General features: G+C 35.9%; 1 protein-coding gene across 1 annotated transcript in view; it reads left to right on the top strand.

Moving 5' to 3' along the window:
* Window positions 1-18,658, top strand: part of SMCHD1 (structural maintenance of chromosomes flexible hinge domain containing 1) — a 160,254-nt gene that overhangs the window by 69,635 nt on the left and 71,961 nt on the right. Inside the window, exons 20-25 of the mRNA XM_054460294.2 lie at window positions 3,679-3,823; window positions 6,056-6,152; window positions 7,600-7,672; window positions 9,613-9,752; window positions 10,448-10,582; window positions 13,442-13,669. Of these exons, the coding sequence (XP_054316269.1) occupies window positions 3,679-3,823; window positions 6,056-6,152; window positions 7,600-7,672; window positions 9,613-9,752; window positions 10,448-10,582; window positions 13,442-13,669 (818 nt within the window). The remainder of the gene's footprint in view (window positions 1-3,678; window positions 3,824-6,055; window positions 6,153-7,599; window positions 7,673-9,612; window positions 9,753-10,447; window positions 10,583-13,441; window positions 13,670-18,658) is intronic.

Raw genomic sequence — 18,658 nt, 5'->3', positions numbered from 1 at the left:
TTTTGATTTTCAAACAGCTTTATAAGTCTACTCGATAATCATATTCCTTCTGAATTTTGAAGACATTGTTTTCTACTTTTCGTTGTTGCTGGTAAAGTCTAAAGCTGTCCTGATTCCCAACTCTTGGCATATGGCCCCTCCTCCCCCAAAACGTTCTCTGTTCCCCAGTGCTCAAGTTTTAGGGGAATCCCAGTTTCTGAAATATTCAATTGTATGATTTAGCACAGGCCTGTTTTTACCTAGTATCATCCAGCCATGTACCTTGTATACCCTTTCAGTTTGGAAATCCCTGTTTTATTTTCTAGGAATTTTTCTTGAATCACTTTGATTTTCTATTTTTTTCTCTCCTTTTCTTTTCTTTTCTGTTCTTTTCCTTTCTTTTCTTTTCCTCTCTCCTCTCCTCTCCTCTCTCCTCTTTCCCCTCTCCCCTCTCCCCTCTTTTCTTTTCTTTTCAATGGAGTCTCACACTGTTGGCCAGGCTGGAATACAGTGCAGTGGCACAATCTTGGCTGAATGCAACCTCTGCCTCCCAGGTTCAAGCGATTCTTCTTGCCTCAGCCTCCCAAGTAGCTGAGATTACAGGTGCCTGCCACCACACCTGGCTAATTTTTTTGTATTTTTAGTAGAGATGGTGTTTCACTATGTTGGCCAGGCTGGTCTCGAACTTCTGACCTCATGATCCGTCCTCCTCAGCTTCCCAAAGTGTTGGGGTTACAGGTGTGAGCTGCTGCACCTGGCCTTTTTTCTTTTTTGGAGATAGTGTCTTCCTCTGTTGCCCAGGCTGGAGTGCAGTGGTGTGATTGCAGTTCACTGCACCTAATTTTTTTTTTTTTTTTTTTTTGGAGATGGAGTTTTGCTCTTGTTGCCCAGGCTGGAGTGCAATGGTGTGATCTTGGCTCACCGCAACCTCCAACTCCCAGTTTCAAGCGATTCTTCTGCCTCAGCCTCCCAAGTAGCTGGGATTACAGGCGTGTGCCACCATGCCTGGCTCATTTTGTATTTTTAGTAGAGATAGGGTTTCTTCATGTTGGTGAGGCTGGTCTTGAACTTCTGACCTCAGGTCATCCACCAGTCTCGGCCTCCCAAAGTGCTGGGATTACAGATGTTAGCCACCGCACGTGGCCCTGTCTAATTTTTAAAAAACATTTTTTTGTAGAGACAGGGTCTTGCTATGTTATGTTGCCCATTTCAGCCTCAAACACCTGGCCTCAAGCCATCTTCCTGCCTCGGCCTCCCAAAGTGCTGGGATCACAGGCTTGAGCCACTGTGCCCAGCCTGTTCTTTCTTTCTAAAACATCTAATGTTAGGATGTTGGATTTCAGGATTGGTATATTATTTTTGTTTTTCCTACTTTCCATCTCTTGGTTTTGTTTTACTACCTTATTGGAGATTTTCTTAACAGCTTGATGTTCTATGCTTTCTATTTTTTCCTTTTTGCTACCATTTTTAGTTTCTAAAATCTCTTTTAAAATAATCTTGTTAAACAATTCCTTAAGCATTCTCTTCCTACTTCATGAATTCAGTATCTTTATTCTCTGAGGATATTAATAATAGTGGGGGGTTTTCTTACAGCGTTTTTCCTGATTCATAGTTTGTTTCCTCCATGTTGTTTTTTTAATTAGATATTCTGTTATATAATTAGTGATTAGCTAACATTGAAGAATAGAGCACTTAAAAACTTAAATTTCCTTGGGGGAAATTATGATATGAGAATTTTTAGGTCTTGTCTCTTTGGCTATTCACATTCCCCAGAGTGGAGCCTTTCAGTCACCTGCTAAAAGGGTGAAGACCTAGCTGCCAGCATTTTGGGAACCAAGCTGAGAAAGACCATTTGTGTGTGTTTGTGGGGGTCCTCACATTTAGTATATAATTTTCCACGTGATTTTCCTATTTTCAATAAATACTTTCCTATTTTCAATGACACTTTTAAATTTAATTGATTAGATTTTAAAATACAGACAGGGTCTCACTATGTTACCCATGCTGGCCTTGAACTCCTGGGCTCAAGCTGTCCTGCTTTCTTGGCCTCCCAAAGTGCTGAGATTACAGGTTTGAGCCACCATGCCTGGTCAGTGACACTTTTAGTAGTGCTGTGTCTCTCACTTCTAGACCTTTTCTTCTTTCCCTGAAGAATAAACCTTCCATCTTTTGCTGGGGATGAGGAGGGTTGTTGACTAGCCCATGCTTTGAAGGATGGGAATCTGCAAAACTGTTTCTCAAACTGACTTCAGCCAACCTTCTTGTTTTATTTCAATTTCACTACAACTTTGTACAGCCATTCATTCCTGAGACTTACGGGCATCTGATAACTGTGAATCAGATTCAGTCTCTGCTTGCTTTGTTGTTTGAGTATTTGATGTTCTTGAGTCTTTCTGCTAAGTCAGTTACACTTATTCATATGTTCTTTGGCTTTCCAATTCTATTACTCTCATCTTTTTTCTTGTTTACTGCTTTTATAGAGTCATTGTTACAGGGTTTTTGGAGAGAACTGATCTAAGTAGCTGTGATATCAAGAAGGCCCACCTTGGAGTGTGGTTTTCTTCTTTTTTAAATGTTTTAGGAGACTTTTTTATACATGAATCTACTGTGTTCTTTTAACACCTGTGGAACATATTTTCATAAGATGGGTGTGCTGTAGTTTAAGCAGTTTCCTGTTGATGAATCGTGTTGATTATTTCCAAGTTTTTGGCTATTAGAAACCGTAGTGCTTTTTGGGGAAAAAAAAAATTATGCTGCTTTCTGTACATATGTTAGAATCTCTTTAGGGTGATACCAAGAAGTGGACATCCCAAAAGGCTATGCCATGGTACCTTCACTTCTCACTATGAGAGTTCCAATTGACTGCATGCTCATTCCTGGCTGAACTATATATTCATTTAGCATAGTTGGTGGTGAAACTGCTTCTCTAATTTTTAGATTGTGTACCTCTTCTAGCCATTATTGGACATTGTATGCCAATGCTTGTTCATTTACTATACCCATTTTAATAGTTTAAAGCTGTGGTTCTCAAATTTGAGTTTGTATCAGAATCACCTGAAAGGAAACACAGCTTGCTGAATTTCACCCTGAGTTTCTGATTCAGCAGGTTTGAGATAGGCCCTAGAATTTGCATTTCTAATAAGTTCTCAGGGGATGCTAAAACTTCAAGACTAGAGACCACACTTTGAGAACAGCCAATTTATAGGAGGGCTTCATGTAGTCTGAATTTTCCTTGTTACACATGTTGCAAATATTTTCTCATGTGGAGCTTCTATTTAACTTCATCATATATATCATTTTATAACTATTGAATATCGTGTTTTGCCTTTAAAGTTCTTTCCTATGAAAAGGTATAATGGCTGGGCATGGTGGCTCACGCTTGGGGAGGCAGGTGGATAGCTTGAGCTCAGGTGTTCAAGACCAGTGTGGGCAACATGATGAGACCCTGCTGCTACAAAAAATACAAAAATTAGCCAGGGGTGGTGGTACACACCTGTAGTCCCAGCTACTCGGGAGGTTTTTCCCAAGTGGATTGTCTGCATAACATATAATTTTTGCGCTGATTTTAAAATGTTATTTTTAGCATAGTCTAAAATAGATTTCTAAAATTTCTCAGATAGAAATGGATCTGTTTTTGACCCCCAATGGATTTTCTGACCAATGTACTTGCTTTTCACTTCATTTTTGTTTTTGTTAAAGAGGGTAAGCCAGAGAAATTTTCATTTGGTCTTCTGGATCCTCCTTTTCGTGTTGGAGTTCCATTTAATATCCCTCTGGAGTTTCAGGATGAATTTGGTCATACCAGTCAACTAGTAACTGATATTCAGCCAGTTCTTGAAGCAAGGTAATCTGAAGGATCAGTATGTATTTGTCCTTTGATATTTGCTAAGCATTCACTCTTTTTTTCAGCTTCATTTTTTGTGTGTGTAAGGTGTTCAACTTTAATATTGTTTAAAATATTAGTGAATTTTATTATATCTGGGTAATTTAGCTCCAAGCTATCCTCTGTGACTAGTGTCATATATAAATTGCTTCACTAAAGTTTATATTTTGACTGGATTTATTGCTGAAGTTGTTAAGGTGTTTATGTCTTACTCCATGTTCTTTTGCAAGTATGATATAATGTCTCTTAACAATTCATTATTTGAAATACTTCATTCTGTGTCTTCTGTCATCACTGTTTTCTCTTTTAGGGTTCTTAGTTATTGGATGTTGGACCTTCTGGACTTAATTCCCAATTTTTAAAAAAATGTTCTCAATCTTTTTGTTTCTGTTTTACTTTCTGATAAATTTTCTCGACCTTATGATTACTACCTTTCCATTGAATTTTTCCTTTCTGCTAACATATTTTTAGTTGTCGTGAGTTCTTTCTGGTTCTCTGAAATTTTTTAAAGACCCTCTTGTTTTATGAATGTAATACCGTTTTCACTGATAAAGCAAATGGTTGGGGTTTTTTTAAGCTTTCTTTTACCTATACAGATACTCTGTTGTCTCCAGCTTAGTCGATTGCTTGTTCTTCGTTTCTAGAGATACCTGGTTATTGGTCATCTGCTTGTAAATGAGTAGGAGACTGGAATGCAGGTGAAAGAGTGTGGAGAGGCTGTTGCCTGTGAGCTCCACTGTGGGATGATCTGTCTGGAGTACATTATTGGGGGAAATCCTGTTGTCAGTATTTTTAGGTCTTGGGCTGGGCAGTTTCCTCAAAGAAGAATCTTCAGTCTTTTGCCTAAAGCAGGGAATAGTTTGGTTCCAAGTGAGTCAAAGAACAGGGCTGGGGTGGGAATTGGGGAGGAGAGGTCTCAGTATCCATATGCATTCGTTCCAGATAACCTCTTCTCTTCTTTTTAGTATTTCATTCTCATCCTCAACTTATCTGCTGTCCCTGGTTCAGAGATCTTCTGTTTTAACCTTTTCAGAGATTCATCTTTCACTCATCTGCCAGAGGCAGAGAGGAGAGATCTGGAGATCTGAGATCTAAACTTTTCATCAGTCTTTTTGCTTGTTTGTTTAAACCTTTTCATTTTGCCAATTCTGAACAGTACCTGGGCACTCTATGGTAGAGATTGGTTTCTAGCTTTTTCTATTTCTATTTTACGATTCGGCTTTTTGGAGACTGCTATCATTTGCCACTTGTCTGTCCTGTTTTCTAGCAGATAAGTTTGGTTGCCCTGTCTCTGCTTCCTTTCCGTTTTTTCTTTATGTTTTCCTTTAATAATAAAATACATCCCTTTACTGTCATATTAGTGGGATTTTAAGAGACAGTGAAAGTAGGCGTATATGTTTAATGTGCCATATTTCCCAGGGGATTTATCTTGTATGCCACATTGCATCTTTTTTCAAATGAGCTTTACAGTTTATTCTGAAAATACCTGTAAACACTTAAATTCCATTCCTCAGAAAAATTAGGCTTTTCTCCATCATGGTATATTTTTTACTTTTTTTCCCTTTCTTTACCTTTGACAGAGTAAAATTTTGCCACTGCAAAGATCTACATCTGGTCAAATCTGATGAAATTAGCTTTGGAATCAGCTTTAGGAACCATATTACTCATGGAAGTAGATTAGGTGATCTCTCCGGTTTATGTCATCATAAGCCTGTCTGTTATTATTTGGATTTTATCTAAATTGTCATTCAGTTTAATAACAGATGCCCAGAATTCTCTAAAATCCCACTGGTGAAAGATTTGAAAGAATTCATGGTAAATGCTGAGGACATCCTTAAACCTGGCTTCTTTAGGTATTTATTTCCTTTCCTTAGGCTTGTATACATGGTCTAGCATTAGATTAGGTACTACGTTGTATTCAATACTAATTCAATACGTGCTATTTTAATTTTACATTTTATCTATTATATCATTTTCAGTGTTTAACCCATTGGTATCACTTATTAATACTTGTTGGATCAATTTTCTTTGTAAAAGAAATCCATTGGAATTTTTTTCTGTTTAGTTCTTTATATTTAAAAAATATTTTATTAGAAAACTAGACATGCCAATGTCACATAGGAAAGCAAAAACACATTTGCAGCTTACTTGTAGGCAATTGAGGGGAGTTAAAAAATATTTTTTTTTCCCCAGTGGTTTATCTTTACATTATGAAGAAATAACCAAAGGACCAAATTGTGTAATTCGAGGTGTTACAGCCAAGGGCCCTGTAAACTCTTGTCAAGGCAAGGTAAGCATTATGTATAGATCCTATGATACTTGTTAAGTATTTATTTCTCATATGGTTAGAATGAAATTGTAAATGAAAAGTGGAATGACCTATTTTTAAAAAACAGATGACAGTAATTGGGTTCTTAGGAATTTATCAACATTATGCCACCTGACTTACCAGTTACATCTGTAAGAAAAGTTGGCACATTTACTACTGTTGTTGGTTAAACATGAATTAAATATTTTTCACCTGTCCCCATTATCTGTATTTCAGTTTTTTCACATTCAAAGCCATTTTTTCGACACAGTTATCTAGGACTATGCTTTTTTTTTCTCTCTCCTACTGTTTCTGTCCACTTTTGAGTATTTTTCTTAGAACAAAAATGACAATTAGAAATATGAGAAATTTCAGCTCACATCTTTAAACATATCACTTTGGTATTTAGATAAAAGGAAGTGTTTGGTGAGAGATACAGTTAAGGAAGGAATCCTATGCATAGTTGGTCTAAAAAAAACAGGGAAGCTAAAGATAGAAACTCTAATAAGGTAATTTTTCAATTAGGTCTATAAAGCAGCTAATAGACTTAACTGACTAAAAGGAGCACTGTAGCTAATTTTTTTTCAGTGTATCATTACTTTAAATATTTAAAAATTTTCCCTATCAGTGTGATGTTTAAAACAGAGCATGCGTATTTTTTTCAAGTACTATATGCTGCTTTGTATAATCAAGTCAAAAATTGAGTTCTTGATTCTTTCTGAATTCAGATTTTTCTGGAAAAAGAACTTGAAATTCACAGAAAATTTGACTTCAGTAAGATAAACTTACTAAAAATTTCTAGATTTTAAAAACCTTTTTATTTTGAAATAACTTTAGAGGAAGTAACTTACAAAGGAGTTTGAAGATAGTATAGAGAGGTTGCATGTAGAAAGTTCCTCTGTTAATGTCTTACAGAGCTTTATATATTTATCCACACATTGACAAAATACTACTGACAAAACTGTGGACTTTTTTTTGCTTGTCTCCAGTTAATTTATTTTTCTGTTCCAGGATCCAATATAGAGTACCACACTGCATTTCAAAATTTTGTGGCTTTTGTTTCTTTCTACTTTACTATTTCATATGTTTTATAATATCTATCTTGATTATGATAATTATTCAGAGGGTTATGCCTTTTGAGAATAAAAATTTAAGAGAAAAATTGATCCTAAAATGATATTCCTATTTTGGAAAAGTAGATTCTACCATAATTCTCTTCATTTCACTGTCTATAAGGAAGCAGTATTGATCAGTTTTTTTCCTCTAAGATTTCTGACTCCATATATGATAATTTTAGTAAGTATAAAATTGGTAAGTAATTTCTACAATGGTATGAAAATAAAACCAAAATATAAATCAGAATTGATGTGATAAACTACTTAAGTATGTATTCAGGACTGGGTTTAATTTTTACTGTTTTTTTCAACAGAATTATAATCTGAAGGTTACTCTGCCGGGCTTAAAAGAAGACTCACAGATTTTGAAAATTAGATTACTACCTGGTAATATTATTTCAAGAAATATTCATAATTATTTAAAATAATATTCTTATGTTAAAGTATAATGATATAAAGTTAGAGGTTTTTGGGCTTTTAGTAGTGGTATAAATCTTGAAAATACATTTAAATGTCAAACCATAGCACTGACAGAAATGACCAGTTTTTGAAAAGGAAAACATTTAGGAAAATGTTATTGACATTCTGAATATAACCTTGGGAGAAAAATTTGGATATTGAAAATGTTTTGGGGAACTATTTCTTGGAATGTATCTATTAGGCTTTATTAGAGCTGGGTCTGTTCTTTACATTTTGTTGATAAAACTGTTTCATATTTTAAGAAGAAAAACTTCTAATGTTATTTTTATTAAGTTAACTTGATAATGACTTAACTTGAGAAAATGAAGTTGCATTAAAGTTACGTAAGATAGAATATGCTGGCTAATTTTAGAGGCAGTCTATAATAGAGGTTTTAAGTACGTTCTGGAGTCAGCCCTTCTGGGTTAGTATCTAGGTAAACTCGTTCTATGCCTCAGTTTCTTCATGTGTAAAATGAGATAATATCTACTCCCTTGGGGTTGTTAGGAGGATTAAATGAGTTACTACAGGTAGTCCTTACCTTGCACAGTTCTGTAGTACTCAATGGAGGACACAGTTCCAATATGCATGAGTTTTAATTAACACCTACTGTACCAAGTAAGAACTGCCTGCACCTGTAAAACACAGCAGTGTTTAGCATGTAAGTTTTAGCTCTGATATGAAAAATACCACAACCATATCTGTGTGCATATGTGACCTTTTTACTGGTTTTAGGCAAAAAGAAACGTATTAGCTATTTGCTGTCACAAATTGAAGTTGTTTGACGTTTCCCTCCAGTGTGAATTGTTAAAAGAATTTAGGTAGGTCCATTGGTGGAAGTATAAGAAAAAAATCATACATATCAACAAACATTCATTTATTTGAGAGGTTAGATTATTAAAAGTATGGATTTGAGTAGTACAATTCTTAGTAGCTAGATAGTTCTTTTTGTGGGGTAGATGGGAAGTATCATGGTGTAGTGATAAAAGTCAAGGAGTTTCAAATTACAAACCAGGATTTAAACCTGTGTTTGCTACTTACTAGCCTTGTGACCTGGACAAAATACTTAGTTTCTCTGAATCCCAGTTTGCTTACCTGTAAAATGGGGATGATAATAGTAACATCTTCATTAAGATTATTGTGAAGTTTATGTAAGAATAGTGCTTAAAAAAACTTAACACAGTGCTTCATGTATAGTAAATAAATGAATATAACTAATATTAGTACAAAATAAAATAAATATTTTAAGTAATTCTCTCCATATACTTGTGTTATCAGTATGTAGCATTAATTGAATTTTAAAATATCAGTGTTTATGAACGAATCAGACTGGCTTACTGTAGAAGTATAAGCCTACTTTTCTTAATCTTAGAGGAAATTTGTGATGTTAATTGCTTATGACATCAGAGGTAGTGGGCAATCTAACAAGTAAATGACCTGATCATGTCATTACAAGAACTAATTCTTTGAATGTCTAAAACATATAGTTACTTGTGCCAGAAAAATCATCATGTAAAATTGGTAAATAGTTTTAATAAGCCGTTATTTTTGTTTTTGAATACCTTTTTCCCAGTATCTTTTAAAGATTTTAGGTGATTTCTAATATGAATTATCACTGTATTGTACCCTGTGGAATAAAACTTAGCCTAGACACCGAGCATTTTATGCAATTGAGATAAGTCTTGTCATGTATTGAATCTATGCATTTTGGGATGAAACTGATTAAGCATGGACATTGCCTATATTTTTCTTTCTTGGCAATATTTATAACATATTAAGTCTTTAATGTTAAAGTTATTTCTTTTTCTATTTCAGTACTTTAGTCTTCAGAACCTGAATATGTATTTCATTGTATAATTTACTGTTAGGTCACCCTCGTCGATTGAAAGTGAAACCTGATTCCGAAATTTTAGTTATAGAAAATGGAACAGCTTTCCCATTTCAGGTGGAAGTTTTAGATGAATCAGACAACATAACAGCACAACCAAAATTGATTGTTCATTGTAAGGTAAGCTTATTGGAAGATATTTAGATTATTTTAAGTACCATTGTAGTAAGTAGCAATGACTATTTTAGCCACTTAATAGTAAGTCTTACGTAGGATTTAAGTCTGAAATGATTATTCCGTGGAGGGATTTGTGGGATCTTATTGCCAATAGTTTTTTTTTTTTTTAATCGTACCTAAACCAATAAAGATGCCAACCAACTGTGCCCAGTTTCATAAATTTGTGAATAAAAGTTTACTCACCTCTCCTCTCTTGACTCCATGCCTCTCATTTCACATGAATTATATATGAATAGAAAGACAAAAATGTCTTTCAGGATTGGGAATGGGCTGCTCTGCCTATGGAGTAGCCTTTCTTTATTCCTTTACTTTAGGGGAAAAAAAAAAATTGGGAATGATGGTTAAATGAAGGTAGGTAAAAGATCGCAGAAAGAGAAAGAAAATCCAGTTAAGTAAAAAAGAAAAGGATTGTAATTGAGGAAGTTAGTTTTCCTTCCAAAATAGATAAATTTTACATAGTATAGTAGAAAATTGCTGTTTTTGTTCAGTATTCTACAGTTTTAGTGACTTTTACTTAGAAGTTCCTTATTCATTGCCAGAAATAGTAGCTCTACTGAATTATTTGAAACTTTGAACAATTACGGAATAATCAGATATATTTAATAGGGGTCTTACATTATTTTGCATCTTTCAAATAGTTTTCAGGTGCTCCAAACCTTCCAGTCTATGTTGTAGATTGCAGTAGTTCTGGAACCAGTATTTTAACAGGATCTGCAATTCAAGTTCAGAATATTAAAAAAGACCAGACGCTTAAAGCAAGAATTGAAATACCTGTAAGTTATTATTGTTACTCATTGATATTATATTGAGTCTTCATACAAATAGTCTTCAACTGCTTAATAACATTTTTTGCAAAATTATTAACTTCTGAAAATGAGGTATTTGTGGTTCTTTCAGCCAAAGCAAAGCAAAGACAATATGAAATGCTATAATGACTATTTTAACATTTTGTGTCAAATATTAGTAATTGTCTTGATTTTTACAGTGTCTTTTATAGTGTCTATAACTATTATTGATTTACATTTCCCTAAAATATTTTTCTTCTATTAAAATACATAATTTTATTCTTTTGCTTTTTTTTTTTTTTTTTAAAAAGAGATCGGGTCTCACTCTGTTGTCTAGGCTGGAGTGCAGTGGCACAATCATGACTCGCTGCAGCCTCCAACTCCTAAGCTCTAGTGATGTGCTCCCCTCAGCCTCCCAAATAACTGGGACTATAGACAAGGACCAATGCACCTGGTTATTTATTTATTATTTATTTTTTGAAAAAGAGGGTCTTGCTGTGTTGCCCAGTCTGATCTCAAATTCCTGTCCACAAGCAGTCTTCCCACCTTGGCTCCCAAAGTGCTGAAGTTACAGGTGTGCACCACTGTGCCCAGCCATTTTGCTTTTTATCATTCTCATTTGTTTTAGAAAGCTTGGTAAATATCTCTGTTAAACCACCATGGAAGGACATATAAACCTTTAATTTTTGTATATAATTTTCTATACACACATAGCTTTTTATTTGTGTTTTTACACAAAGGGATTTTTTTTATTTTTATTTATTTTTTTTGAGACGCAGTCTTGCTCTGTTGCCCAGGCTGGAGTACAGTGGCACGATCTTGGCTCACTGCAAGCTCCGCCTCCTGGGTTCACGCCATTCTTCTGCCTCAGCCTCCCGAGTAGCTGGGACTACAGGCACCCGCCACCATGCTCAGCTAACTTTTTGTATTTTTAGTAGAGACGGGGTTTCACCGTGTTAGCCAGGATGGTCTCGATCTCCTGACCTCGTGATCCACCCGCCTCGGCCTCTCAAAGTGCTGGGATTACAGGCGTGAGCCACCGTGCCTGGCCCACAAAGGGATTTCTATATCATGTGCCAGTAGGATACTTTTTATTGGCGATTCATTGTGGCTGATAGTGAAGCCAACATGGAGGCAGGAGCTGTAAACAATCTAAGGTTGCGGAGTGGGGTAACAAATACTTAAGTAAAACTTCAAAGGTTGCTGAGTAGGATAACAGATACTTAAGTAAAATACTTAAATGTGATTTCTTAGTAATTGATATGGTGATAGATAATCTAATTGGTTGATTAACTCATACTTTCCTACTAATTATACATCAGTTATTAACATAGCTTGAACCTCAAATGGATACAAGATGTCTTTTACTTTTTAAATTAGAATGAGATGACTCTTCATTCCAGTTCTTTTTAAGCTGGTTATATTTGATAACCTTAAAGTATTTTTTATGCATTTTCTTTATGCAATAATATGGGCAACATACTTTTGAGCACGGTTTCTTGCAAAAGATGACTATGAATTAGGGAGGAATCTGGACTTAGAGGCAAGAGCAGCAGGCATTAGGACTTTTGTAAATACTACAGACCACTCAGGAGAAGACCAAGAATTCAGGTCAGTTAAAACAAACGCCAACGTAAATCCTCTAATATGCAGTTACAAAATGTTATCCAATAGCAATAACTGAGTTTAGGAGTAAGGCAAGTAAGATACAACAGAAGATGGTTATGTGCCTGACATTCCATGAGGTAGGAATTTTTAATATCACTCACGTGGCTAGGCTTCCATAAGTTAAATGGCTACAAGTGGATGAGGAAGGAGACATGAGTTAAGTAAGATTATAAAGGTATTTTATGTTTAAACTTATTTTAAATTTAGTGTGTGCTGTTGAATGGACTATAACTAGATTATGAAATAATGTAATATTTTAATTTTGTGTGCCTAAAATCAATTTATATAGCATAATCTAGGTCTTTTCTTTGATCTGTAGAACACTACTGTGCCAATAATAAATTGTAAATATGCCAGTATGTTGACCAGTTGTCTTTAGGGCATCTAGAGGCCTTCTCTGGCTATAAACAACCTTGATCACTTACCCCAATGTGTTATGAATTGAAAAAATACTGAAAGCCTTAATGTAATCTGTTACCATTAAATAATGTATTTTATGGTAGCTGTTTGTCTCTGATTTTATGAAAAGTTCTTGATTTCTTACATCTTTATTCTTATTCATAAATACTAACAGAGTAGGTAACATAATTAAAATTTCACAAGATGGCAATACTTTTAAAGAAACTTGGAAATAAGAGGAAGGGACCGGGCGCAGTGGCTGACGCCTATAATCCCAGCACTTTGGAAGACCGAGGCCAGTGGATCATCTGAGGTCAGGAGTTTGAGACCAGCCTGGCCAACGTGGTGAAACTCATCTCTGCTGAAAATACAAAAATTAGCCATGCATGGTGGTAGGCGCCTGTAATCCCAGCTACTCTGGAGGCTGAGGCAGGAGAGTGGTTTGAACCCAGAAGGCAGAGGTTGCAGTGAGCCAAGATCATGCCACTGCCCTCCATCCTGGGAGGCAAAGCGAGACTGTGTCTCAAAAAAAATAAAGAGGAGGGGAATCCTTTTAGTCCAAATATAATTGTTTCTGTTTTAAGAATGTGGCCACTGCCATTTATAACCTGATGGTATAAAATAAGGAATTATTAATAGTACAATGCCATCTTAATGACAAAACCTGTGAATATAACAATGTATGGAGATGGTCTTCCATAATATTGAAAGTAAATTCTTCAGGATTGTAAAATTTCAGTACAGCTATCACTCAGTGTTTGTGGTTTCTTCTCTTTCTAGAGTTGTAAAGATGTGGCACCTGTGGAGAAGACTATTAAGTTGCTTCCCAGTAGCCATGTTGCAAGACTACAAATATTCAGTGTAGAAGGACAAAAGGCAATTCAGATCAAACATCAGGATGAGGTTAATTGGATAGCGGGTGATATTATGCATAATCTTATTTTTCAAATGTATGATGAAGGAGAAAGAGAAATCAATATAACATCAGCTTTAGCAGAAAAAATTAAAGTAAGTATCTCTAACAGATTGGTTATTTGTAAGAACTTTTTAAATTTTATGTTTGTAAGACTGAACAAGCCGTTTTACGGGTAGCCTCTAAAAAAGAAGCTTGTCACAGAAAAGTTATACTATCATTTCAAATTCTAAGCAGAATAAGCTTTTTTCATGGAATAGGTTGAAATGCAAATGATTCATGTGTGACAAAATTATACTTAGAAAAATGATTTTGACACTTAAAAATCTAGGTTTTGGCATTTTGTTTAGTTGTGCTCTTCCTGACTAGCTGTTTTTCTGCGATCACAATCAACATCACCACCTTGATAAAGCTAGCAATAAATTGGTAGCAGTTCTGAAAACACTAAACAAAAGATCTGTTAAAGGCAAGCAGTGAAACAATGTTGTTAACTACAGAGCCTCTATTTGGCCATTGGAAATTATTGAAATTGGTATACCACTCGAAAAATATGATCCTTAGAAAAGAGTTTTGTTGGTCCTCATGAACCTGCTGTCATCTAAATATGACATTTGTACCTTGATAGGGTTGAATCTGCATGTTGAAACTTAACACCTCACTGAACAGGGAGCCAAAGCAAAATGTTAAGAGTCTTATTACATAAAGTAGACAGTTTTTTAGCATTCCTTTGATGGTTGACTGAAAGAATAGTGGACAGTCTATGCTTGCTTCTTTCAAAGTTCAGTTTGTTCTTCTATAATGAGACACATGCATTCTCCCAAATCACTCTGCTGTGCAAAATTGTGCAATAAAAAATCACAGGGCTTATGAGGGAAAATGGAAACTAGAGGCACAATACTCAAACTTTCTCAGTAACCCGTTAAGAGAACCTAGTAAAATAGTGGCAAAAACAATAATGATAATACATGTTAAATGTTAAGAAATATATAAATACTATAATAATATGGGAGGTTACCTAGCTTGATGAAGCAATGATTGCAGCTTTTGAGTTACTGTGAGGTGGTGGAAGGAAGGTTGTCTGAAAGTGAGGGGAAAGTTGTTTTAACAGTCTGTGGATGAGCGTGGCTCATTAACACATAGTCAACTGAGGTGACTGGTAGGTGTTTGAGGTGCAGCATTTTTTGTGTTCCCACTTGGTTGGTTCAGCTGGGTACAGTTTTCTGTGTTGACCTAGTTTTTTCATAGATGAAATTGTACCTAAACAAAAGTAAAATTTGCCTTATGCTTAAATTGTTTACTGATAATTGTATTGGAACAAATTTGCATTTTCAAAGTAAACATAATTGTACTGGAAGAAATTTGCATTTTCAAAGTAAGCATTGTAACAGAACTTACTGTACTTTTTTCTCTTGACGTCTATGGAGATAAAATTGCCAAGTGTGGAAAAATAATTTATCAAAATTCCAGGCATTTTGAGGTAGTTAAAAATAAGCATTCCTCCATGTCTGGAGAGCTGACATTCATAGACTCTTCGTACGGAGTCCCAATTAGCCAAATTTTTGGAGAGTTAACATGTTTGGCACTATGTAGGAATTGCTCTTTCATATCGGTATACACCATACCCATCTTGTGTTTCCAAACGTAAGATCTGGTAATTCAAAAGGATTATTTAGCCACGGGTTCAACTGAGCTGAGTTTTAAAATCTTATTTGGAACAATGCTTGTTCTAGCCAGCTTTTTTTCCCTTTCATAATGAGGGAACATTGACTGGAGAGCCTCTCCCTATCATACCTTCTCTAAGGTTGTTGCCTGCATTTGACACATTTTGCCTCTAATTTGGTAATTATGTATGTATGTGCACTTCTTCATTGACAGTAAAAGATAGTGAATACTCCTTTTTACTTAAGTTGAATGCACAGCCTTTACAGTGGTTTTGTGGTGTTGAGAGAATTAAGCCAAGATAGAAGGAAGTCAGCCTGAACTGAGCTGGGGAATCTGTTGAGGGGAGTACACAGCCAGGGTGAGTGAGGAAAGCCTTTTATCTTTTTTGTGGAACTCCTGCTTGCTTATTTTCCTGTTTTTTTTTTTAATACAATAAAGAACAGAGACTAAAGATGGTTTCAAAAGATGAAAAGGTAACTAAAAACATTAGAGCAGCATAAACTAGGAAACAGAATATTAGTGATTTTCATTAAAAAGTTAGTTCACCACGGGCCAGGCGTGGTGGCTCACACCTGTAATCCCAGCACTTTGGGAGGACGAGGCAGGTGGATCACGAGGTCAAGAGTTCAAGACCAGCCTGGCCAAGATGGTGAAACCCCATCTGTACTAAAAAAATACAAAAATTTAGCCAGGCATGGTGGCGGGCACCTGTAATCCCAGCTACTCAGGAGGCTGAGAGAGAGAATTGCTTGAACCCAAGAGTCAGAGGTTGCAGTGAGCCGAGATTGCGCCACTGCACTCCAGCCTAGGCGACAGAGCAAGACTCATCTCAAAAAAAAAAAATAATAATTCACCACGATCAAGTAGGCTTTATTTTTGAGATTCAGGGTTGGTTCAGTATACGCAAATAAAGTGTGATTCACCACATAAACAAAATTAAAACCATATGATTTAATATGGTTTCAATAGACGCAGAAAATGCTTTTGATAAAATCCAACATCCCTTAGTGATAAAAGCCATCACTGGACATTGAAGAACACACCTCAAGATAATGAGAGCCATCCATGACAAACCCACAGCCAACATCATACTGAACAGGCAAAAGCTGGAACCGTTCTCCTTGAGAACTGGAACAAGACAAGGATGCCTGCTCTCACCAATTCTATTCAAGAAGTTCTACCGAGAGCAATCAGGCAAGAGAAAAATAAAAGGTGTCCAAATAGGAAAAGAAGTCAAACTGTCTCCTCATTGTGGAGATGATTCTATAACCTAGAAAACACTAAAGACTCTGGCAAAATCCTCCTGGAGCTGATAAACGACTTCAGTAGGGTTTCAGAATGCAAAATCAGTGTACAAAAACCAGTAGCATTTCTGTACTACGTTTTAAGCTGAAAGCCAGATCAGTAACACAGTCCCATTTACGGTAGCCACAAAAAACGCAAAATGCCTAGGAATACATCTAACCAAGGAAGTGAAAGATCTCTGCAAGGAGAACTGCAAAACACTACTGAAAGAAATCGTAGATGATACCCAAAAAAGGGAAAAACATTTCATGCTCATGAGTCAGAAGAACTAGTATCATTAAAGTGACCGTACTGCCCAAAGCAATCTACAGATTCAGTGTTGTTCCTATCAAACTACTGTCATTTTTCACAGAATTGGAAAAAAGGTATTCTAAAATTCATGTAGAACTAAAAAAGAGCGCAAATAGCCAAAGTGATTAATCCTAAGCAAAAATAACAAAATGAGAGGCATCACACTACACATCTTCAAACTGTACTACAGAGCTACAGCAACCAAAACAGCATGCTACTGGTACAAAAACAAACACATAGACCAATGGAGGAGGTTAGAGAACCCAGAAATAAAACTGTACACATACAGCTGTATGTGTGATCTTTGACAAAGGCGACAATAACAAGCAATGGGAAAGGACTCCCTATTCAATAAATGGTGCCAGGATAACTGGCTAGCCATATGCAGAAGAACGAAACTGGATCCCTACCTTTTACCATATACAAAAATTAACTCAGGGTGGATTAAAGACTTAAATGTAAAACTTCAAACCATAAAAATTCTAGAAGAAAACCTAGGAAATAGCCATTCTGGATGTCGGCCCTGGCAAAGAATTTATGACCAAGTCCCCAAAAGCAGTTACAACACAAACAAAAATTGACAAGTTGGAACCTAATCAAACTAAAGAGCTGCACAGCAAAAGAAACTACCAACAGTGTAAACAGACAGCCTACAGAATGGGAAAAAATATTAACAAGCTATATATTCCAAAAAGGTCTAATATCCAGAATCTATAAGGAACTTTAAGAAGCAAAAAACAACCCCATTTAAAAAATGGGCAAAGGATATGAATAGATAACTTGTTAACAGAAGACATACATGTGGTAAGCAAATATGTGAAAAAATGTTCAACATCATAATCATAATCATAGAGAAATGCAAGTCAAAAGCAATGAGATACCATCTCACACCAGTCGGAATGTCTATATTTAAAACATCAAAAAATAACAGATGTTGGCAAGGTTTTGGAGAAAAGGGAACACTTACGCACTGTCGGTGGAACTGTAAATTAGTTCAGCCACTGTGGAGAGCAGTTTGGAGATTTCTCAACCTTAAATAGAACTACCATTTGAACCAGCAATACCATTACTGTATATATACCCAAAGGAAAATGTACCATTTCACCAAATATACATGCAGTTCTCTGTTTATCTCAGCACTGTTCACAACAGCAAAGACATAGGTGCCTATCAGTAGTGGATTGGATAAAGAAAATACACCACAGAATACTACACAGCCATAAAAAAGAACAAAATCATGTCCTTTGCAGCAACATGGATGCATCTGGAGGCCATTATCCTAAGTGAATTAATGCAGGAACAGGAACCCAAATACTGAATGGTCTCACTTATAAGTGGGAGCTAAACATTAAATACACATGGACATAAAAATATAGGAAAAGTAGACACTGGAGATTCCAAAAAAGGGGAGGGTAGTAGAGGAGCAAGGGTTGAAAGACTACCTATTGGGTACTATGCTCGTTACCTGGGCGATGAGATAACTCATAGACCACATCTCAGTGACATGCAATTTACTCATGTAACAAACCTGTATATGTACCCAGTGAACCTAAAAGTAGAGGAAAAATAAAGTGTAATTTAGAAATTTTTTTTAAAAAGACTATTAGTGATTTTAAGGCCAGATGTGGTGGCTCACACATGTAATCCCAGCACTTTGAAAGGCTGAGGTGGGAGGATTGCTGGAGACTAGAAGTTTAAGACCAGCCTGGGCAACATAGTGAGACCACATCTCAACAAAAAATTAGGCAGACCTGGTGGCGCATGCCTGTAGTCTCTGCTACTCATGAGACTGGGGCAGGAGCATTGCTTGAGCCCAGGAATTGGAG

This window comes from Pongo pygmaeus, chromosome 17, assembly GCF_028885625.2.
Source record: "Pongo pygmaeus isolate AG05252 chromosome 17, NHGRI_mPonPyg2-v2.0_pri, whole genome shotgun sequence".
NCBI lineage: Eukaryota > Metazoa > Chordata > Mammalia > Primates > Hominidae > Pongo > Pongo pygmaeus.
The sequence above is the reverse complement of the archived record's forward strand: the minus strand, read 5'-3'. Positions and strand labels throughout refer to the sequence as shown.